This window comes from Lactuca serriola, chromosome 1, assembly GCF_051521515.1.
Source record: "Lactuca serriola cultivar US96UC23 chromosome 1, Lser_US96UC23_V15, whole genome shotgun sequence".
Classification (NCBI taxonomy): domain Eukaryota; kingdom Viridiplantae; phylum Streptophyta; class Magnoliopsida; order Asterales; family Asteraceae; genus Lactuca; species Lactuca serriola.
In genome coordinates, this window is record NC_136408.1 from 182,887,270 (window position 1) to 182,912,760 (window position 25,491).

At 35.2% G+C, this 25,491-nt stretch overlaps 1 protein-coding gene across 1 annotated transcript; it reads right to left on the reverse strand.

Moving 5' to 3' along the window:
* Positions 1–3,009: 3,009 nt before the first annotated feature.
* On the reverse strand, positions 3,010–14,017 carry LOC145101870 (uncharacterized). Its single transcript, XM_079039159.1, has 7 exons — positions 13,308–14,017; positions 11,378–11,427; positions 11,230–11,275; positions 9,754–9,831; positions 4,581–4,673; positions 3,427–3,506; positions 3,010–3,340 (listed from the first exon to the last, which is right to left on the reverse strand). Exons 1-7 carry the CDS (start codon positions 13,860–13,862, stop codon positions 3,238–3,240), a joined length of 1,005 nt encoding a protein of 334 aa, XP_078895285.1. The 5' UTR covers positions 13,863–14,017; the 3' UTR covers positions 3,010–3,237.
* Positions 14,018–25,491: the final 11,474 nt, after the last annotated feature.

The following is a 25,491-nucleotide window of genomic DNA, read 5'->3' on the forward strand; positions in this document are numbered from 1 at the left end:
AAGCGATCGATCAAATAGGGTGGATTTCATCCAAAGGAGAACAAACCGGTCCTGCTTTTTCCAGGTAGAAAACGCTGGATTTGGAACAGAGGTTGCATTATTAGGGGTTGGAGCATTATTAGGGGTTGGAGCATCAGCAACAATAGGGAGAGTAATGGTTTCTGGTGGTGGGAGAGGATTAAGAACAAAGGACTCGAGATCAAAGCATTCTAGGGCAGAGATAATGGTGGTGCGCCAAAGAGGGTAGTTGTCTCGATCTAGCTTGATGCTGAGAGTAGGAATTTGGAAGTTGAGGTTGGTGGAGGCGATTTGAGCCGCAGCAAGAAGTTGCTGGTTGGTGGCGGACATGGTGGATCGTAAAGCTCACAGGAAAAAAAATTGGTGCGCAGGTCAGCGCTCTAATACCATATAGAGACGAGAGAATACAATTGAAATTTGATGTTGTATATGATTGATGAGAATTACATGTGTATATATACAGAAAGAAAGTAACCTAACGTCTGATAAATGAGCACTAGTACCACGTGACTATAATACCCAAAGAATAGGAGTAGAAGACTAATTCTCTTGACTAAGTTATTAGTCGTTAAGGTAGCGTTTGTTGTGTGGTACAGGATAGAACAGAACACAACTAGGACTCTTGAGAGGGTGTTTGGCGTTGATGGAACAAGAACAAGAAATATTTTTGACCAAGTCCAATGGGACTAATTCCTAAATTTTTAGTCCCACCTAAAAGGATGGAACTGAGTGGAACACACACATTTTTTTTCCGGCAGATTTACTCTTCCGATATTGATCTCCTTTGTGTTTATCCTCATCATCACGTCTTAATAATAATATCACATTTTTTGTCTTTTCCTTCGACATCTTTGCAACACCTTCTTCACAAATATCATGCAGTGCTTACTGTCGTCTTCTCTTCATGCGTATCATCAGTAATCACATTTACGATTTTCTCTTTACTTAACTCAATGGAACTTTAGTTACCAATTTGTTTCAAATTGACGCTTATCTATTTTATTGTATCTTGAGAATTACCAAAAGTTACGATTCTATAAACTTAAACCTATTATTTTAATAAGATAGATAGCTAAAGTCACCGACTTAATGTTTTTGGGAAAACGCTATTAATCTTTAGGCAATATTCTATAATTTTTATGTTGACCTCAATTTTTACAATGAACTATGTTGCAGAGTGTGTTAATCAGTATTCTACTAGCCCCTATAATTGTTATCTTGACATCTAATTTAAGTTCATATAACCCTCTTGTGGCTTATAACGTAATTTTTATATTGACATAATGCAACTGTAGCTTATTCATTTAATCCAATTGTATGCATGTAATTGTGTTTCAACAAGATATTTATATTAACATCAGTATTAGTATTTTTTGAATTTATGGAATTATAAACAATTTGTGGGAATCTTTTTATTAATTTTGAAATGATTCATGTTAAGTTAATTTTCTAGTCTTTTCTGTACATAAGGACATTGGAAAATATGGTAACTTTTAGGTGTTGTTTGTTCATTTCTAGATTTAACAAACATTTTATGGTGACTTGTTCCGTTCTGTTCCACTCTTACCAAACACTATATAAAAAATTAGTCCAATCTTGTTTAGTTCTGTTCAGTCCAGTCCAGTTCTGTTCAATCCTATCCAATCCAGTTCTATTGCCAAACGCTGCCTAAGATTTCTATGACAATACATGGAGGTAGGAAAACGTTAAGTATTCAAAGTGTGATTACGATTAAGAGAAGAAAGCCCCTTTTGACTATCTATCTATAACGGGGGGAGTTCTCTGAAAGCAAGGGAGTGAGCGGATAATAGCCCCCGACGATTGAGGGGAAAGAGTTTGTTGTTGCGTCCCTTGCAGTGTCATTAAAGCCAGTAAAGGTAAAGAGAGAAGGTGCCCTTGTTGATTATTCATATTCGAATGAGAAACTAACTGCAGACGAGTCTCTGGGATATGAACAAAAGGTAAGAGATCAAACTGCTTCTGCTCTGCTTCGGGATAAAGGGATTCTCACTCCAAGTAGGGAATTTTCTCAGTAATAGGATAGATGAGTCTCGGAAGTCAGAACAAGGCCCTGGCATCTATGGCATCTATGCCAAGTGAAGCCTCATGAATAGAGCGGACACTCTTGGAACAGCTGGAGTAAGAAGTCCTCAAGTGAGCGTTAGGATTGAGGTTATTACCAAAAGGATATATAAATTGGTGTCGTCTGTTGTAAACACAAACAATTATTTTCACATTCAAATGTAAAATATGCAAAAAAAAAATTAGGGACAAATCGAGATTTAAAGTATCCAAAGTTGAGCAAGATAAGGTTGTTTTCTTATAAGTTATATAAGTATCCAAAGTTGAACAAGACATTTTATTCCATTTGTCCCGGGATTAGTTGACTTTTTGGTTTTTGATCGAATAGGATTGCATATCACATGCTAACCCGATATTTGGTTCACGTTATATTATGGAATGAATTAAAATATTATTAAACATAATGCTCTTAAAAAAGATAAAAGGCCGATTCAAAGCAATTTGAATTAAAAAAGAAATTAAAAAAATCCGAATAAATTCTAATGTGCATGCTTGGTTAGACGGAAATGTAACTTATTAAATAATATCCTTTGCTACTCTCTTTGGTTTGTAAATCTATCAAAGAAATTTAAATGTAAATTATGTTAAAAAGAAAGAATGTGTTTGTGTTTTTAGCTCACAAAGGAATTCAATTCTTACCACCCACTTTAGGAATAATAAAGATCCCTCGAAAACATGGATTTCAAAAGAATCTCTTGGAATACAATTCCGTTGGTTTGGCCACCAGCTTCAAGACTCCAATTCCTTCAGATTTTGCAACCAAACACGCCCTAAAGAAATTGAAATATGTCATATTTGGTTGCATGGTTGATAGGAAATGGAATGGAAATTGCTAGCGAGAAGATGGAAAGCTAATATAGAGGCGAAGGTTAAAAGAGGTATCTGAGTATTCTTCTAACAAGAAGGGGCTGCTGAAAATTGCATGCATAATGAATGGAACGTTGAAATCCACTAGTCAGAATTTTATCAAGTCCAACAGACCAACTTCGTACTCAATACACAAATGGAACTAAATTCCAATTTCGGCCAAATCCAATGAAACTAAAATTCTCATTTGTTGATAACCATTCACAACAAAAAAAAAAAAAAAAAAAAAAAAAAAAAAAAAAAAGAAAAAAAATTCCAAATGTGGACACTTCAAGTAGTTTCGTTTTTTGGTTGTTGGTCTACCACCGGGGGCAAGAGAAGGGCAAGACGGTCTTTGTACCTTTCGATTCTTTGTAGTCTTTGATTTCTTAATCTGCAAATAACAAGATGCCTTATTAATGTCCATTAAGTCAATGTCTGACTTTTGAGAGTCAACTGAGTTAAAATTAAGAAGCATACCTCACGCGGACCTTCTTAGCATGCTTAACATGCTGTTGCAACAGCTCCTTAGCAGATAGATGCTCAACGTCTTCCATTTTCTGAGACCATGTAAGAGCAAATATGTCATTTTTTAGTGACACGTCACACGTGTCTACATATATACATGGTAGAAAACGAAGTTACGTGTATCTTTTCATCTAGAAGAGATGAGGGTAAAAGGTTTACATACTTTCTAGATGTTGGTGTCCCTCAACTCCAAAAAATTGGTCTTTCATGCATTGCATTCATTCATTATAAAATCTTATCCCATTTTTGCCCTTAGAAGTTATTTAACATCATGTTCTTCATAAGTGAGCAACATTAATTATGTGTTTTTAACAAAAAAAGTACTATTTGATAGCTCCTCGAGTAGGTACATGAACAACTAATGTTCTTGTAGATAAATGTTTGTTTATGCAACAAACATATTATTACTTTTTTTTTTTGCCAAACTGGTTTTTTTAGACAAAATATGTAACTATGTTTCAATGCAAATCGTTTAACTTGTTATAACGTGGTTGCATAATTCGTGTTAGTTGCATAAATTGGTAGAGAACTGAAATTTAGTCGCAATAAGATAGAAACTAGGCTCGTGTGATTTCAAAAACGGCACAATGATTGAAATAATTTTACTATTAGAAGGAAGTTTCAAACATGATCATATACAAGTTCACGAAACGACTCTTTATCCAATTTTTAAAAATGGAAATTTAGGAGGCGAATTAACATTTTTAATTTCTAATGTAATCGAATCTCACTTCACAAAATGGAGCAATGCACTTTCATTAATGTATTCATTCTAGCATCCTACTTCCATTTCTTCCTATTAAACCATTGTACTTTGAAATATCTACCCAATTTACAACAATGTCGCCAAAATACAACCAACGCAATTTTCAGTTGTATACTTGGTAGATTTATTTTAAGTATTAATCTCTTAATAAGAAAAACGTAAAAAGTACGATGCTATATCTGGGTAGATTTATCAATGTACGTCTTATTAAGAAAAAAACTGAAAGCACGATGCTTTAAAAAAGATAAGGTAAGATGCTATCACTTACAAAATAAATGAAAGTAGGTTGTTATTTCTTGCATTTAGCTTAAGACAAAACTACAAAAGTGAGAGTACATACCTCCTCCATCTCCATATCGTCCTCCTTTGTTGCTTCTACCATGGATGCAGGCAACGGCTTCGGAAGAGACTTGACACAATCGACATATTGTGGCTGTCAATAAAGGTAAACTCTATAAGACACACTAACACATACATGAGACTAGAAAAGCTTTCTAGGACTATTTAAGTATTTTTATGATGAAGATGAGAAGGGCAGGGGCAGTCACGTCTTTTTCGCAAACGTGCTAAGTAGCGATGCGGCAATATTGACTGTTTAGCAACCACATAGCGGGCTTTATTGCTTTTTTATCTTCTTTTTTTCCTTTTTAATGGCCTAAATAGATGTAATTAGGTTTGAACGTAAATCAAGTCAGATAAATATTCGTCGCTCACACCTCAGCTTTCACAACCTTCGCTTCTGAATTCTAACCATCAGTTAGGTGTTTTGGGCCTCGACTAATTTGTTCTTGGTCTCCGTTAATTATTGGTACAATTAGTTGTTTCCCAATGGATCTCAGTTAATTGATTGTGGGTATTGATTTGTTTTATCCTGATAAGTGGTTATGTGTAGTGATTTTGTATATCAATTAATTTGTTTGTGGCTATCAAGTTGTTTCTTGTCCAAATATAATGTTTATGGTATCAATTTGATTTTTAAAATCCACAGGGAAGTAATGATGTTAATATTATCATTTGTAGTTTACTTTTTTTAGATTATAATGACTATAGTTTACTTAATTTCATATTATAATGCAAATAGTTTACTTATTTGTAGATTATAATTGTTATAGTAGTTTAGGTAACTATATATTTAAGAGTAAATTACAGAAATGGTCCCTGTGGTTTGATCGAATTCGCAATTTTGGTCCCTAAGTTTAAATTTTGATAGGTTACATCATCCCTATGGTTTGTGAATATCGCATTACATGTCCTTGCTCCATATAGAAGATCAAATTACCCTTTCTTTTTTCTTTTTCTTTTAACAATTTATTATATATATATATATATATATATATATATATATATATATATATATATATATATATATATATATATATAGGCTAAAAAAAGATTTGATGATTTTTTTTTTGGTTTTTTTGTATGACTGCTGATGAGCACAATCAACTGTTGATAACTGTTGATTGTGCTCATCAGCAGTACACACTGTTGATAGTGTATACATGCAAATTTCGAAAATAAATAAAATAAATTGTCGAATCTTTTTTTAGCCTAGATATGGCTTAGATGCACCATTTGGAGAAAATTTGTGTTTTTGGTGTTGAAAAATGATGAATTGATTATGAGTTTGCAAGTTCAAATGCTTTTTTTGGTTCGTACAATAACTCAGACCTATATATATATATATATATATATATATATATATATATATATATATATATATATATAGAGAGAGAGAGAGAGAGAGAATTTCTTTCTTCGTCTTTACAAAACAAAAAAATAGGAGGAAGCTATGACACGTTAGCGAATAATTTATTAAAAAAAATAAATTAAATTTGGGCGAACGACGGGAATTGAACCCGCGCATGGTGGATTCACAATCCACTGCCTTGATCCACTTGGCTATATATATAATTGTTAAAAGAAAAAAAGGTAATTTGGTCTTTTTATATGGAGCATGGAGCTGCAGTGCAATATTCATAAACTACTGGGATTTAACCTATCAAATTTTAAACTTACCAAACCACAAGGATCATTTCTATAATTTACTCTATATTTAATTGTCAATAAACATGAAATAGCGAGCGATATTTCATCGCTATCGCTACGTAGCATATAAGCAACTTGTCGACCGCCTGTTATATGCTATCAATAACATACATGCATGTCGATGACCTACGACCAAAACGGCCTCGAGCCCCTTTTATTTCAAAAGACCAGTAATGAAATCTATTATCTATTGATATAACCTCCCATATCAAATTGGGAACAGAAAGTGGTTGAAGCAAGCCATTAGGGACAAAGTCGAAGACTTATACCTTTGACTTGGGCCGCATGGACAGACAGATTCACAAACTGTTTTGATCATTCCAAGCCAACAGATTTGGGAAACTAATCAACGATATGTGTAAAGGAAACCAGAGTGACTCAGTGAGTGTGTTATCGAATTCGTTGACAAGAACTGGAATCCATGTTGTTAGTTTGTTATTATAGCATCGATGAGGTCCAAATTGCCAAGATCGTAAACGAAGGCGTCAATTATTCAAAAAAATCTCAAGATCATAGACGAAGGCACTGATTTGACATCTATACACGACGACCATAACCATTTTTATGCCCACACGGGACATAGGATGGATCAACTACCCAAGAGCCACCGTTAATTTCTTGGAGATGAAAATCCATAGTCAACTAAAATTAGGGCATGAATTTTTTCGGCTAGTTTGAGAGTATCGAATGTAGGAGATGGATTAAAAGCTATACCACAAGGTTACAAAGAGATTGACACTCACAGTGTAGTGTTGTCTGTCGATCGGAAGCGAAGCTTCGGCAAAGCAAATTTCGCCTTCGTCTATTTCTTCTTTGTCGTTAGCCAAAAGTAAAATTCGAAGGCCACCCTCGACGTATTTGTGTTGCGAAAGGTTTTGAGACCACAGCCCACATGACGTCGTTCCTCCCACTCTTTTTAGCTATATCGCAGTCAAAATTCAGATAGCAGTCTAAGGTCATCATGGCGGGACGTCTAGTGTCGTGTGCGTATACTTAAGTACATATCCAATTAGATCTAAAAGACAAAATTTGATAGGTATTTAGGCTAAAATAAATCTGATTTTATTGCCCAATTGCAATGTTATCGATAGCGAATAGCGAATAATAGCGACAAACCAATCATATTTAAAGCATTTAAAAACCTTTTTTAGTGGCAAAAAAACATTTTCAATGGCAAAAGTATACATGACTGAAACAGGCAAGAAGATGTATGAGAGGAAGTACAATGAAAGATAGCAGTGGCTTGAAGTTGTATGAGAGATTGAGAGGGAAAGATAATTCGATGATTGGAAAGAAGCCTAAAGTGCACATATATACAACTATTTGTTGGATTGTTGGAATTAGTTATATAGTGGAAAGTCAAAATCAGAAAAAGTTCCAATTGCAATCTCAAAATTGAAACTCAGCATTACAAATTTCCAACTGATTTATGAAATCAAAAGTTAGGAGACATTACAAATTTCCAATCGACCCCTTAAATGACGTACCCATCTGAAATTGAAGGTTCCAATAGCATGTGTTTATCTTCAACTGATGTATTGAGGGTCGATTTCAAAAATTTAGGGTGGGTTGATTTCAGATTTTCAATCCCACCAAGACCACTACAAAGTCACTAAGTTGAAGATAGCGTCGTTGCACCTCAACGCTACATAGTGCGCTATAGCGGTCGCTATGGCCACTATCGACAACACCGCGTATCGATGCTAATGAAGTCTTTTTTTCATTAAACTGTAACAGCCCGATGCATGAATCTAAATAGCGACTCTACAACCGCAATAGTGGTACCCTCAATCACAATAAATAGTGGCAAATATCGACGTTAATAGCGCTACCGCTAAACTAAACCGCCATTTTGTAGAAAGTCGCTAACCGCTATAGCGCGCGATTAACTGCGTAGGTTTTAGTTGACATCCGGATTACAAGGTTGGGTATTAGATTTTTCCGTGTAACAAGCTTGGGTTTGTATGGAGGGACCCGGTGGAATGGAAAGTTTTTATATTAGCCTGGCCCGAAGAATAAGGTATGCATGGCACAATTTGATAAGTAGAAACGGTGGAAAATTTCATCAATGTAGAGTTCTAATTAGATATACCAGAATGCCTTGGACGGTGGATTGTCATCATGAAGTCCCATCACAATTTCGATGTTACCAAAATGCGCCTTGATGGCAGGTGGCAAGGTTAAGTGTTCAAACCTAATTACGAATCTCCAATTTGAGACCACGAAGAAACTAGCCGATGGAATGTTCTTCCGTCTGGGCAGGAATCAAGGCACGGAGGGCATCAAATCCATCAATGTATTCTTTCCATAATAGCGTCTTGAAATAAGAAACCAAGTGCCTCATGAGCATTACGAAATTGGGTGGCACTAAATCTATTCAAACGTTTGATATGGAATTGATCCCTCAGGATGCTTAATCAAGATATTTATGTACCAGCGGACTGCAAAATCCTACATACACATTTATGCTAAGTAGAGCTTGTTATTTTGCGGGTATGGTGCACTTGGAAGTAGAGTTCAACCTTGGTCGCCCATCCTTGAGAATCCTCATCATCAAAGACCGGTAGTTTGACTTTGGGAAGTGAGGAGTGATGCTTCCAGATGTGGAGGATTGTGGATAGGGTCTGGACGTCGAGGAAGGAGTTTGCCGGAACCAGAGACAATGATATAATATGTAGGTGAGAGAGATGAGACTCAACCTCATCAAGATCCTAAGATGACCTGCCTGCCTTCTTTGTTGAATCTGAACACCTTGCTTCAGCTGCTCTATGGAACGAGAAATCTCATTCAAAATATCTACGCTGACAAAGAAAGAGAGCTCATCGAGTTCCATGGATAAGGATCGATTCTTCCATCGTGAGATTCAATACGAGTTTGGAGGGCCCGGAGACGGGTTGTCACTTGAGGTTCTGTAGATTGCACCATTGATAAAGATGCGGGAAGAAGGAAGGCAGTGGAACCCATTGTTAAAATATCCACAAGGAAAATGTAATAGAATAGGGAGAACAACTACGTAACAATGAATTCAAAATGGAGAGGAAAGCTTTAAATTCAAATCAAATGAAAACATATACAAATCATAGAGAGAACTGAGACTTGTATACTATCCATGGGTCTATTAGGTTTCTTTGTAGTGGGCTAAGGTTATGGACCTTATCAATGTCAATGTGACAAAAAGTTCAATTTTTATCCCACTCACAAAGGTGAAACAAGATGATCTCTTGTCTGTGCAAAAGACATGGATGCCCCTCGTCAACCTCATTATTGAAAATATCCTACAAAGCTTCTCTAGTTCAATCCTGTTCCCAGTAGCAAATGGGACAATAGGAGGAGTTGGTGGGAGAATGACCCATATGCCCTTTTTTGAAAAAGATATGATGTGGGCCATTTTCTCTGTGTGAATTTTGTTTGCAAATTAATACAAATAAGAATGGAACTTATGAGATGCTAGCCATAAAAAATACCTGATTTTCCAAAGTAAACCCATTCTTTAACCACGACCGACATTGAGCATATAGAGAAGTGCCCTCAATAACTTGAACCTGTTTTGTTTAAAACAGTAGCAGCAACAAATAACATCATGAGTTGATTTAGAATATGAAAAGTTTTCATAAGATCAAATAGATAAGCTTTTATAGCGTGAACTAAATAGCTATTAGCATATTACACATAAGTTGTATGCTAAAAGACATTTGTGATTATTTTAATATCTCAAGTTCATCATAATCTCTTCAATTCTAGTCGAATAACTAAGCAAGTAGAAGCAAATCTGATTTGCATGGCCTAACTGTTTATGCAGTACATACCACCACAATAACCTTGTATTTCGCTTCCATGGAGAGAAAAATAAACAATACATATTAAAAGAATATAAACTTGATTCAGTCTTCTACATCTGTTGACCTGACTAATGAAACATCCAACTGTGCTTGCATATATGCGTAGTAAATTGTAATGATACACCTGTGCATTAAAGTACTCAAAGACAGTATATCAAAATGCCCCAATGAATTTATGAGCTCAAAACATGTTGTATCACTATTTTCACACGATAAACATAATAGGAAGTATTGGAACACTAATTTTAGTATCTTCAACATTATGTTATTAATATATATTATAAATTTAATTTGTCAAAAATATTTTGCTTGCATCCGCCTATTCTATATTTTATTCATAAATTCTATGATAATTTATACGGGAACTGTTGGCCATGCAATGTGATATTGGCAATGACTGTATATACGCACATGTTTCTTAATGCAACATGCACTAGAGCCCTTTGAAGTAATATTTACATTTTCACTTTCTATTGATTTATGAAGCTATCAATTTGAACATTGCTAGACTAATACGAAAAGTACTTTTTCTTTGTGTATATGCCAAAAGAAGGATAACTCGTATGCACTAACTAGCAAATATATTTATTTATAGGCAGAGACAAATGATATATTTTGGTTGATTTATGCCACAAACATTATAAAATAATTTAACTTCCTTTGCATAAAAAACAAAAGCAATTCAAACAAGTATAAATCATAATCTCAAAAGATGTAATGAAGTAATTCAAATAAGAACTCATCTATGCATGCATGACCTGTGCAGAATTTAACTACTGTACATTTTTTTTCTTAAGTTATATGCTTGTTGTTTGTTCATGGAATACCCACAATGTAGGTGCCGTTTCTTTTTTATTTAATGTAGAAAGAATAAGTTAATATTAGGAGGGAAGGTTGTTTTCCCATTAAGTCCTACTTTTTACAGGTTGCCCTCATTTATCTTTTCCTTCTAATTCCCAATGTGTGCCAGGAAAATGAACCGTTCTCTGCTAAACACTTACGTCCAAAATAAATAAATAAATAAATAAAGATAAAGTAATAAATTCTGCTTCTGCATGCATAATATATCAGAAACACACAAGGCAAAGAAAGTATTTTCACCTTTCTATCTCTAATAATAGCAAAACTACCATCTCCGTTCTTATCCCTACAAAAATCATAAACAAAAATCACTATCAGCTGAACAGAAGATGATGATTGGACAACAATCTACACATACAATATGTGAGGAACCCGAACGTGATATTACCTTATAGTATATAAGCCATTATCTTCAGGAGCTGATGATTGAGCAACAACCTACAAATAAAAATATGTTATGCAATAACAAACATCACAAAGAATGTGAAGAATCCAACTAAAATAATTGATATCAGATCAAAATAAAGAATAAAAAGTATCCGAATGTGCACAAAAGTGTAAAAAGAAAAAGAATCATATCACGAATAAAATATCCAGACTCAAATAAAAAACTTCTCTTCATAATTAGATATGAAATTTCTAAGTTATGCAACCGGTGAGGCAATCGCCATGGGAATGAACCAAGATCATCCTAAAAATATGCAATATCAAGTATCAACAAGAAAGACCTAAATATCGATAATCAACTGCTTAACTAGAACTAACCTGTGAACCTATTATATTCTACTCGGTAGAAAGTTCTACTGATGTTATTTTAAATCTGAGTGTTACCATGTCTCTTTGTTTATGAAAAGCACGATCAACATAGGAGGAATTTGCAGTTCCCTTTGGCTTTGGTTGATCATTTGGATCTACAGTTTCTTCCTCTTCGGGTCTTTCATTTAAATCGATAAATAGCCTTCTAGCCGCTCCTTTGCTGTTACCAAAGCCTAAACTTCTATCCATAAAAATAATAATAACGAAATAAAGCTACTTCTCCTTAATATAGGTGAAAAATTCTTCCAAGTGACAATGATCGGAAATGTTTATGTTGCTAATTAGAGGATCATGCCATCCGCCCCCTCTAGAAATTTCTCATTAAAGAAGCAACGATTATCAATTAGATTTTATTCTTCTTTTGGATAGGGCATTATAGAACTTTCTAAAATGTTACGACACGTTAATTGTACAAAAAATTTGGCTAGATTTAGCATTTTCATCCACATAACCATCATGACTTCCATATCGTAGTATCTTAATATTTTTATCATTTAAACCACTGGTCTTTATTAGTTAATGTGTTGGACCAGAATAACAAGAAAATACACTTTATACACTCACAAGCTAGCACAACATGCAGACATGTATTCACTCTTCAATTCAATCACAAATGTATACTTTCAAACTTGAGTGTTATAACAACTAACAACTTTGATAAAAGAAATATAAATAAAAGGTTTGATCACCTTATAAGCGTTAAGTTGTGGGTTATCTATAACTTCCACCAGGATTTTTACATTCGTACAGAAGTTACTGTGTTAGCCTATAAATTTGTACTTGGGATGTTACACAAGAAGCTCTAGAATGTAGAACATGTGATTTGCATAAACATTTTATAACCGGTTACTCAATTTCCAATACTAAATTAATTAAGAAAAGATATATGATTTTAAAACCTTTTAAATTCTAGGGCTACTTTTCATGATGGGTGAAGAGGAGGGTATTCACGTCTTTTGCACAAGCAGAAGATCGTGAGAGAGTCCCTATCCCACTTTGTTCCACCTTTTGGTATAGGAGAAAATGCTGCAACTTTTGTCCCATTGGCATTAGTCTTGGTATCTATGCCACGCATAACGGGGATTACTCACTTATCATTTTGCCAAATAAGTCAGAAACCAGGCCAGGCCTTAAGCTCCACTCATGTACACTTCCAATAAATACTCAAAAGATTACCATTTCTAATCTAGAACTGGCACTGCTATTTTGATTATTATTCTATTGGTATGGCTGAGTGATAAACTTTTTTCATTTTATCAAGTAAGACAAAACACGATGCTGCAAATGTAACTCAAGCATCATAAAGACTGTCCTTTGTTCAGAATGAGGATGTATTATCAATCATGTATGAATCTATGATGCAATTTAGTGAAAATGCGATCTTACATGGTGCTAGATCAGAATGTAGAGCAAAAAGGGGCATTCGAACGTGACTCCGAGCGAAACAATGCAACAAAAAAGAAGAATTCATTTTAAGTGTGTGTAGCGCAGAGAATTTAAACCTTTGGGTTTGCAGAAACTGAAACCCCAGCAGCAAATGTGGGAACTATAGCGCCGCCACCCATGAGGGTTTGTTGCAGATGGGCAGACGAGGGAGTAACCAATTGATGCGAAGTTTGACCAGGAATATCAGAATTCGAGAACCCATATGGCCGATGAACAGCATAAGGGTAAGCGGAGACAGGACCAGGGGGGAAGCCGTCAGAATTGATTACCACTCCCACTGCCGCGCTTTGCTCGGAGGTAAGTTGTTGATGCTTTGACAGGAACCCCCTTCCGGAGGAAGCAACAGGATATAGAACTCCCCCCGTCGCTGATTGTTGATGATGAGTTCTTGAATTCGATTGAAGGGACTGTTGTGGTGGTTGTGGACGTTGTGTTGGTGGTGGGAACGCTGCCGAAGTGGCGGGTTGGGGATTGTAGAAGGTTTGGTAGATTGATGGGTGTACGTGCTTTCGGGGCCTCTGTCGCGCTACCGATTTAAAGAAATCGGCGGTTGCGGTTGCGGCGACGGCGGTGGTTGTGGTGGTGGGATTTGGTGGGGGTGGAGATGACATTGGCAAGGGTTTCAAAGTATTGAGATCCAGTTTCGACCAAATTGTTTGATGATTCAATTCGAGGAGTGTTGTTTATGGTGTTCGAAAGATGGATAGATTTCTGTCAAAAACTTGAGCGGCTTCTATTTTGAAAAACATTTGATTTTTGGGTGTTTGTTGTTTGGGAAATCTCGAGAAATAAATAAATAAATAAATAAAAATAAAATCCTAAAATTTTAAGTTAATTTATGATTTAGTGTTAAATTAAATTTTATTAACGAAAAATTACAAGAAATCGGCTGTTGTAATCATTTAACAAGTTAAACTTTACCTTTTCATCAGGTTATCCCATTTAACCCTTCTTCTTTCATTGTTACAAACCAACCAAGCTAACAAGTTATATGAAAAAATATAGGACACCAGTCAGAATGTATTACTAACAAACTCACCATTTTCAACATTGTTACAAGGTCAAGCTCCAACACCAGCCAATTCACGCAACAAACTCATTGACATCTGGCAATCAAGATCGGATTTTTTAATGTAATCGGAGGACCTTCACTCTAAGATTTTGTTTGCTTCAATGGCGAAAAAGTCCAACTAAACATAACCACCAACAACGCCAAATCTCTTCCAACTGGCATGTGTTTGGAGAAAAACGGATGTGACAACCTGAAATTTTCCATCCAGTTCAGTCAATCACTTCAATTAAAAGTCAATTACCCTTCTAATAATTGTTAGCCAATTTAAAAGTTCATTTGAGTATTTTTAATAATTATTCTCGAAACGAATGGGTATAAAGGAATTAAATTCTAGGACATCGGGGTAACAATTGTCACACCCCAAAACCAAGAACGACGGAAACGTTATGGGGCGGAGGACATCATGTACAGTATCACAACAATGAAAAGTAGTAAACAAGCAACAACATCATCCATTGCATTAATAACATAATTTTAATACAAGTGTGTTCTGTCAATATATAATAGACACTAAGTATAAATCAAAATGAAAGATGAGTCTTGAACGAGCACCATCTTCTCTGAACCTTGCATCGGTACCTATCTATGGTTGACCTGATGATACAAGTTATTTTGAAAGAGAGTATCAGCTTTAAAGCTGGTGAGATCATAAGTATTTTAGTGTCTTAATTTGTATGTAAGTATCTGTATGTATATGAAATGTAAGTATTTAAAATGTATATGAAGTGTAAGTATAAAAATGTTTTGTATGATCCTAGGAAGCCCTATGTTTCCTACTAATTGTATCCTTCTACCAAGGCATCTAGTGTCTGTATATGTGGCTCTTGTAAGAGTGTGTATTTTCCCAATTCTGACTATCATTAACCAAAAATATAGTTTCTACATTACCATGCGTCGTGTGAATGTTCACGAAGTGAATGTAATGGGAAAATGAAATAGTACTATGGTGTAGTGTCGAACTACAACCGTACTAATTACCTTAAGTCTATGGTAATTCTTCTAAGTACTGTAGTATTTGTAATAAATGACTACTTATGTACTCCTATTGCCTTATTTGAGGGATAAGGTATAATGTGATGGCTAGACGCTCCCCTGTCAAAGGGATTTTGGGACCTTTACACGACCCCTGCGTATATGCAAGCCGTGAACATCCACATTACTATAATCATGTATACCCGATATAACTATCACAATGCGTTGTGATTCATCGGTATAGTTAGATCCTGAACTTTTTCTATGCTATAGCACCTAGTGATGTCTGTCCTATTATCGTATATGTAACCGTACTCATGTAAGCGTAATCATGTAAACATATCTATGTAATAGTATAATAATGTACTGTAATGTTCTACGTGTGCTAGCTGTAATGTGTGTTCTCTCTCTATCTAGCATGTATAGTAATGTACTGTAATGTTCTACGTGTGCTAGCTGTAATGTGTGTTCTCTCTCTATCTAGTATGTATAGTAATGTATTGTAATGTTCTACGTGTGCTAGCTGTAATGTGTGTTCTCTCTCTATCTAGCATGTATAGTAATGTACTGTGTGTACTAGCTGTAATGTATGTTCTCTCTATCTAGCAAGTATTGACTCATGAATGAACTGACTCATTGTATGATATCGTGTTCTAGTAATAGTTCTAGTATTTTCCTAAACTACCCATATGATAGCTTACTAGTAATTTAACTGGTACGTATGAACATGGGAATATACCCTTGCTACCCAAGGGTATTGAACTGAACTGGAAGAACCTTTATGACTATATATGTACACATGATATATAACTAATATTTAAAGGACCTTCGGACGGATATCCGATATCCCACCAGACCACATCTCAAGCACGAAAAGGAAATAGGGTGAATAGCCTTCCTAAGTCTTTTAAACATTTCTTATATAACTATACATATATAGGCATGCAATTTATAATATAAAAGCATAAAATAAGTTTTGTAAAACCTTTGAACATAATTATTATCTAAGAAAAGATTGACTTGATGTCAATCTATAAAACGGGTTGAAAGCATGGGTTTGATAAAACAGTTTAAGTATAAAGAAACATTTGTTTGAAACACAATTGTAAATGAGTTTGAAATGAAACATACAGAGTAAAATGTATAGTTTAATAAGGAGTTTTAAACATATAAAGTGTTTATGAAAAACATTTGAAGGAAACTGTTTGGTAAAACGGCTAATAAGTAGCCAATCATTTGAATGTTGCTTATTAATCACATGTGATTGATATAATAAGTAGCATGATTCTACTTGTATCCCCCCCCCCCCCCAAAGTATTTAAAAACATTTAAAAGGTTGATTAAGGGGTATGAACTCACTTGTTGCGAGTGGATCGGAAGGAAGTGTCGGATAAGTGCTTGGTGTCAAGTGAAGACTTAGACACGCACAAAGATCCTAATTACATATGAGGACATATGTATATAAACAATTAGTCTTTAAACAACTAATAAAAAAGTCAAGACACTCTAGGACCTGACAAGCACTTTGTATAAGTGTTATAAGTGCTAAGGAGTGCATCTAAGTGTTGTAGGGAAAGGCTAGTGTGTTTGGGGTTCAAGGAACACTCCTAAAATGAGTTTACTACCTAAAGACCAACACCCCTTGAGTTTACGGTCGTAAACTCTTGATTTTATGGTTGTAAACTCCTAACCTTTTGACCTTTTGTTGTTTTGAAGTCTTCTAAGCTATTCCAAACATTCCTACTTCATGTTTAAGCCTTAGGAAGTGTTATGTGGCATCAAAACACTCCTAAATGGAGTTTACGGTCTAAGGACCATTTCTCCATGAGTTTACTACCTTAAACCCATAAGTTTGGTATTTTGGGGGTTTTCAAGTCCTTAGCTCAATCATGGCACTAGTCTAGGTTAGATTTAGACATAAGGAACAACCATGGGACTTTTATGGGACATTTAAACACCTTTTGGGGTGTTTACGGTTTTGGGAGATCCCCAAACCGTAAACACATATAAATGGTTGCTTTCTTGTTCTTTTAGGTGATATACACATCAAGGATGGATCTAGACAAGTCCCTAAGGCATTGTGAAGCATCTAGACACCCTAAAGCACCCTAAGGCACTAAATTTGGTGTTTACAGTTTTGGGAGCCTCCCAAAACCGTGAACACCTTGTTCTTGGTGTTCTTGGGACTTTTCTTTGATATAAACATGTATAGCAAGCTTTAAATGACTCTAGGATAGAAGTACTTACATTGTGGAAGCTTGAAATGAACTTAAAGTCCAAGAACACTAGTGTGTGTTCTTGGTGTTCTTGGAAAAACTAGTCAAAACACATAAAATGGATGGATTAAAGGATGTACAATCACTAGATTAAGTGATATACTAACTTGAAAGGGATAGAAACACTTACTAGATTGAAGATATTTGAACAAAACTTGGATGATACTTGAGACGATTTTTAGAGTTTACTCTTTTGGTAAATGGGGAGTAAACACAAAATGACTATTTTTTGGGGAGTAAACTCATGCTTAAGGCATGAGTTTACGTTTTTGGATGATTTTTCGACCCAAACATAAAAGTTTGGTCGTGAACTTCTAAGACACTAGGTGTTTGCGGTTTTTAAATTTCAAAACCCGAGACGGCACTTTCTTTCACCCGTTCGTTTAAAGATTAATTATTAAAATAATCAAATGAACTTATTTTTCCCAAAAACAAGTAAAAGTGAACTTGACTTATAATATGAAGTGATTGACTTTTAGGGTTTGACCGAATGAAAATTCCGGGTTGTCACAACAATGGAACAATCAACGCCTTGGATTAGTGTTCACGGCCAAACTAAGTGAGTTTGGGCCGTGAACTCCCTTAGGGACGAAATATCATTGGCTTAAATAGGAGTTTACTCCCCAAACTCTCCATTTTCCAACTTCCACCCTCAAGTTTACTCCCTATTCTCTTTCCACTATCATCCCGTCTTTCACCCGATCTCCCAAAAATGTAAGTGTTTCTCAACTTGATTTGTTGTTATAACATAACACCTAGTGTTTATACATCATTTCATCCATTCAATTTTGTGTTTTACTTAGATCTTCAAAATACCAAGAACACACACTAGTGTTCTTGGACCTTAAACACCAAATCAAGCTTCTATCTTGTAAGTACACTTGCCCTAGCTTCTTGGGTGCTTAATATGAACTTGATAACACTTGAAAATCATCAAATAACTCAAGAACAAAGGAGTTTACGTCCAAGGATGTTCTGGGGCCGTAAACCCCTTTTTAAGTGGTAAAATGGACATTAGTCTCTTCCTAAGCCTTGGATGCCAACCTTGAACCTTCCTAGAAGTGTTTAAGACCTTAAACAACAATCAAAACATGTCCCTAAGAGAGTTTACAGCCGTGAACACATAAGAATATGGTCATTTGGCCGTAAACTCCACAAGGTGGTCTTATTATGCCCCTAATGCTTTCCTAAGGATTGGACTTGATCATTTGATGCCCAATCATGACTTGTAAGACCTCAAAACACAATTTGGAACTTAGTACCATGAGTTTACGGCCCTAAACTCATGGGGAAATGGTCATGGGCCGTAAACTCCATAAAGGGGTGGTTCATGGGCCATAAACTCTAATGTCATGTCATACAACCCTTAGGTGCAACCCTTTGGTACCTATTGTTGGATTAATGTCTAAGTCCATAACTATATTTGGTATGTACTTGACCCGACCCGGCATGGTCCATTTGGGTTGCACTTCACCGACACAATTTATATGGATAATCTTTTGAGAATAGTATGTTTATGATTAATATTAATATGTTATAAGTTCTAATATATTAATATGGAATCATATTATTTAATTAGTATTGATCAAGAATTAATTCATAATTAATTAAGTGATCAAAAGGAACTAATTAAATATGGACTCTTATATATATGGAATGGGCCAAGTTCATTTAGGTTGGGCTAAGCTTTCATGGATAGTCCATGGAGTGTTTAACCCATGGATCCTAGGAAATGAAAGGTCATGGGTATTAGGGTTTAACCCTAATCCTCCATACTATATAAAGATGTCTTTGGTTGGTGAAATTGGCACTAGTGTGGATACACTAAAGAAGGGCTAGCCAATTTCACTAGAGAGAACCAAGTAATCATATTCTCTAAAGTATTCCAAGGTGTCTTGGTGATTTGTGATTCCACTTGAGGCTTCCACACTATTGGGGCTAAGCTCTTAAAGCTTGAAGACATCAAGCTACATCAAGAGGTATGTATTCTATCTTGTTACATTCATAGTTTTTGTATGCTAGATTAGGATAATACCTTGGATGTTCTTATTTGCATGTATAATAGAGAAAACATAGATCCAAGGTATTTAGGGTTGCATGTACACTTAGGAAGTGTTAGAATGCTCAAAACCCAACACCTATAGCACTTGAATCAAAGTGTTTCCATGACCTAGGGTGTCTTAACTTGATTAATTAGTTATTAATTGACTAATTAGTGTAGGGTCTGGAAAGTGTTGCGTCTTGGGCTCGCTATTTAGTCCATTTAGTCTCCGGATTGGGCCTGTCCATCCGTGAGTTTTATCTAGGGTTTTGTATTTATAGGTGCTTGCATGCATCCTAGTACGTATGAGTTTGGAAGACAATTACTCTAAAAGAATTATTTGTTATTGTTTGTAACCCTAACAGCCTATACAACGGAAGTTCTTTATCGAGCTCTGCTGAGGCTTGAAGCTATTGAATCATTCGACATATTTTGATTCATTCTTGTGTTTTATATTGTTGTTTATCGTTTTTGTGATTAACCTGTAAGAAGATCTAAACGATCAAAGAGTTTCTCAACTCATCAATTGGTATCAGAGCAGGAGACTGTGTAATTCATACACATCTCTTCTGTGAAAGAAGTAATTAGGGTTAATTCCGCATTTACTGATATTTATTGAGCCGTCACTCCATAATTGACGTATCTCAGTAATTATTCATCTTGCCATAATATTAAGTATTACAAGTCTGATCTTACAACAGGTTAAACGATCAAGTATGGACGATTCTCAATCCAATCCCATCAACATCTCAAACAGTATAGGATCTACAACCAAGATTCCAATTCTCTACACTCAAGATTACGAGGTTTGGATGCATCACTTTGAAGACTACGTCATTGGATCTGAAGATAATGGGTATTTGATATGGGAAGCTATTGTGTCTGGACCATTTGCTCATTCAGGAACATCCAGAATTATTAAAACTCAAAAGGAGTATAATGATTTGTTAAAAGATGTGAAAGATGTTGCTCAGGACGAAAAGGAGAAGTTTCAGTGCAACATCAAGGCATTGAGACTGATTCGATTCGCTCTTCAATCTGACACGTTTAGATTGGTTAGTTCCTGTAGTACTGCTAAAGAAATCTGGGATCGGCTGCGAGAGCTGTACTCTACAGATGAAGATCTGGAGCACTTAATTCAGACCTTACTTCTGTCTGAATTTGGAGAGTTCAAGCAAAAGCCAGAGGAGTTAGTTACACAAACATTCGATCGGTTCAATCATCTTCTCAGTAAGATGATCAAACATGACATTGAAAGAAAGCTGATCGAACAAAAGGTTACCTTTTTAAATGGTCTAAGATCTGAATGGCGGGCGATCGTATCAACAGTTAAAGCACATGAACAATTTAAATCTTATTCACTGGCGAAACTAGTGGGAATTCTGAAATCCCAGGAAAATACGGTGTTGCAAGAAAAGAGTGTGGTCTCAAACTTGGGGTCTTTGGCCCTTCTGTCTAAAGGTAAGAATGCAGTAGAAGACGAAGATCTGAACCTGGGGGACTACGATCTAACTTCAGAAGATTATGCTATGATGGTGTCCAATCCCAAAAGGTTCATCAAGAAGAAGTTTCCTACCAATAAGAACCGAAATTGGTAGGGAAGCTACAGTTCTGAAAAAGTGAAGGAGGAGCCGAAGACTGAAGAACCAAAGAAAGAGGCGAAAGTGGAAGTTGATTCTGGTGTCAGCTGTTATTATTGTGGAGGAAAGAATCATTACGCCAAAGATTGTGTTTTGAAGAAAATGACAGAGAAAGATGAGGAGAAATATGAAGAGGCAATTCTAATGAAAAAGCTGGAGGAGATTAAAAGGAAGAAAGCTGCTACTAATCCCTCTATGAATGCTCTTATTGTGCAGGGTTCAGCAGAAGATGACGAGTTCGGTGGCGTACAGGTGTGGTCGACCGACTCAGAAGATGATGAGGTGAGAAAGCCTTCTCATGGAAAGGCTTATGTCGCAAAAGGTGGTGAAACCAGTGGAAGATGTCTGATGGTGACCGATGTATCTCAGATGAGGGGATACAATACTGATGTTATAAGTTCTAATATATTAATATGGAATCATATTATTTAATTAGTATTGATCAAGAATTAATTCATAATTAATTAAGTGATCAAAAGGAACTAATTAAATATGGACTCTTATATATATGGAATGGGCCAAGTTCATTTAGGTTGGGCTAAGCTTTCATGGATAGTCCATGGAGTGTTTAACCCATGGATCCTAGGAAATGAAAGGTCATGGGTATTAGGGTTTAACCCTAATCCTCCATACTATATAAAGATGTCTTTGGTTGGTGAAATTGGCACTAGTGTGGATACACTAAAGAAGGGCTAGCCAATTTCACTAGAGAGAACCAAGTAATCATATTCTCTAAAGTATTCCAAGGTGTCTTGGTGATTTGTGATTCCACTTGAGGCTTCCACACTATTGGGGCTAAGCTCTTAAAGCTTGAAGACATCAAGCTACATCAAGAGGTATGTATTCTATCTTGTTACATTCATAGTTTTTGTATGCTAGATTAGGATAATACCTTGGATGTTCTTATTTGCATGTATAATAGAGAAAACATAGATCCAAGGTATTTAGGGTTGCATGTACACTTAGAAAGTGTTAGAATGCTCAAAACCCAACAGTGGTATCAGAGCCACGGGTTGTTTTCTGTTATATTGATGCAAATATTTTATTTTCAAAGTTGAAAAAAAAAACATGAAGTTTGTCAAATTTCAAGATAATTACTTGTTCTTGTGAAAAACTAATTATTTGTAAAATTTGAATAATTTGCTTTATGAGTTGAATTAGGTCAAATTTAATAAAAGATAAAATAATATGATTATTTTATTAGTTTTAAAAGTTTGATCTAAAGAGTCTTATTTTTTGAAACCTCCATAAGTTATGGATATGAAAAGGTTTTTAAAAAAAAATGATTCAAAGTTTTTTTTTGGAGTTACAAAATTTGGTGTTAATGTTTTAAAGGATTCCATAACTTAAGAATAAGTTATGGATCACCAAAAGTTTTTTGTGTTACCTTGTTTTATGAGTGAATTTAGATTAATGAATAAAATTATGTGATAGTTGGTTTTAATCCAAATTAATCTAAGAATTGATTCTAAAATGTGTTTTTGTAACTTGTCCTCAAGTTATATGAAAAGTCACATTTAAGAATCATAAAACTCATAAAAATTGGCAAAGGTTACAAAAATGAAGAGTCTAGTTCTAATTAAATGGTTTTATGACTCCATAACTTGTCCTCAAGTTATGGAGGACCAAAAGTCTCTTCATTTAATAAAATAAAATAAAATAAAAAAAGGTGTAACCTTAATTAATTCCATAAGTTATAAAATAAAGAAAAGTTAATTCTTTTATTAGTTTAAAGTCTTCCATAACTTGTCCTCAAGTTATGGAACTTGAAGAGTTTTTGGATTAAAACTACTTTAAACACATAAGTTATGGAATTAATTAGTTTTGAATAGTTTCAAAACTTGCCCTCAAGTTTTGGAATTTGTAAAGTTTTCACTTATGAATACTTTAATTCCAAGTTAGCCCTTAGAATTTTAAAAGTTAAAATTCAACCCTTATACTTTATAATATTATAAGTTAATAATATATATATATATATATATATATATATATATATATATATATATATATATATATGTATAAGAGTAAAGTCAGTCTTACCGCTAGTACGCCTCATTCACGAAGCCGGTCTATAAGGTGGGTATAAGGTTGTTGCCTATAAAATGGCAACTTAATGGGTGTCCACTCTCACCCACCGCTTGCTTGACTGGTGGAGGGTCGTTAGCCGAACGGGTTTGACAGGACTAGAATTCTCCCTTCATTAAAAGTATTAATGATAATACTAAGTAACTAAACTCTTAATAATACCCAATCTTAGTTACTTAGGAAAAATGTGAATAAGGTGCTAACCCATGAAATTACACTTTACACTTTGTCTAAGTCGTTAGTGGAGTGTGTGTGGTTAACCGGCACACTAACTTGGACTTAACAAGGTAGGTAAAGGGCGACTTAATATTTATCATAGTATCGATGGAGCGTGTGTGGTTAACCGGCACATCGATTGAGGGGTAATTTATTAAGGGTACCAAGTGATTTGCATGGTTACTTCACACCTTGTTTTGTGATCCTCGGCATCCCAGTCACAAAACCTGAAGGGCACACTCGAGATTGAAACATGCCTTTGAAAAGTTCAATGAATCTCAAAGATCTAGGAGTTTCAAAACCAATTAAAACCTAATAATTCATTTCGTTTATCTTGGTGGAAATTGGTGAATCGTCATTCACCTACCTTCAAATATTTTATAGCTTGGATTGCGGCATACCTCTTCTAAGTTATAAAATAGTTTGTTGGGTCCTAGCCTTAATATTTCATATTGGGTGTCATATTAAGGACTTTAAATCAACTATCTTGAAATCTCCCAAAAGATGTATGTAATAGACACCTATGATCTTCCCAAATCTAGTGAAACAAGGTTTCCTAAATGAAGATGATGTCCTTTGGAAATCATACTTCTTTCACCTCCTCCAATTATTCTCCCCAACCCACAAGTTCTTGAAAAGTTTAAGGTCACTCAAGCCCTATTGGCAAGGCAAGGTCTAGGTGTGAGCACATCTTGGAGATGTAGTCACATATTGACAAGCCGGGAGAGTTGGGTGTCAAAGTCTTGAGAAAGTTGGTGGTTCAATCACTTTTTAAGTCACATAGTGAGTTCCTTTGGGACACCTATGAAACAGACTATGACAAGACCCTTAACGATCTTATCTATTTGCTAAGATCAACTTCCTAAAACTTTATGGACATTGACAATGATGACATTGGATATCCAGTAAAGCATTCTCTTCCCAATGGAAAGGGATCGGCCATAGTCAACTCGGTTGACCAAATGGTAAAGAGAAAAGCTAAGTCTGTGATAGTCTCGTGTACCATTATCAAAGGGTCCATATGTTTATATTTCCAAGGGAAGGGGCATTGGTTGCGAAGCTGCCAAATTTACCTAAGGATGTTAAAGTCAATAAGTTTGACTCTACTTCAGGTAAAGACCACTATCTAACTCTGTTAAGTTTCTATTCTGAGATTCCTGATACATGATGTGACTGGGTCACATGGTGATGTTTTAAGAATCAAAGAAAAGTGAAGAAACTTAAAGAAAGAATATGCTGAATCTGATGGCTTAGATGGATTTCTATCGCATAGTTTGAAGATCGGATTCTTGAGCAACTTCTTAGGAGTTATGAGATATTGCTTAGGAATAGATAACAACAAGTTTTCATATGGATTGTAAGGATAAGTTTTTCCGCAAAGTTTTAAAATAAAAGAAAATTTTTTTGATTTTATTTATTTTAAAATATCCTTACAATGGCTTTTGAGGAAAAATTGTTGCTTATATGATTCCATTAAAAGCAAGAGTGGAAATATGAAATTGATTCTTTCATTTGTGGTAATGTCTAGATTTACCAAATAAGGAAAGATTCTCATCACCCAAGTTTCAATTGGACCGGAACTTGGAATCATGCAAGTTGTATAGCATGATGAATGAGAACTTTCAAGTTTTGGAAAATTAAGACTAATTACTCGGCCACATGGATGTGTGAGTCAAGTAAAGGACTAAGGGATCGAGTACACATTCTTGTGCACTGATTAAGTCCACCACAAAAGATTGATAAGACTATTCGTCATAGTTTACTAAAGCTCAGTAAATATGATTATACTTACAAGCTTAAGTGTAACTCTGAGACATTGGAAAAGGTTCCAATGTATGGCAGGGCGAATAAGAAGAATCAAATTAGGCAGAAGGATAAAAGTTTCTCATATCTGAAAAGATGGGAGAGTACTTTAGTATCAGTTTTTGTGATCATCTT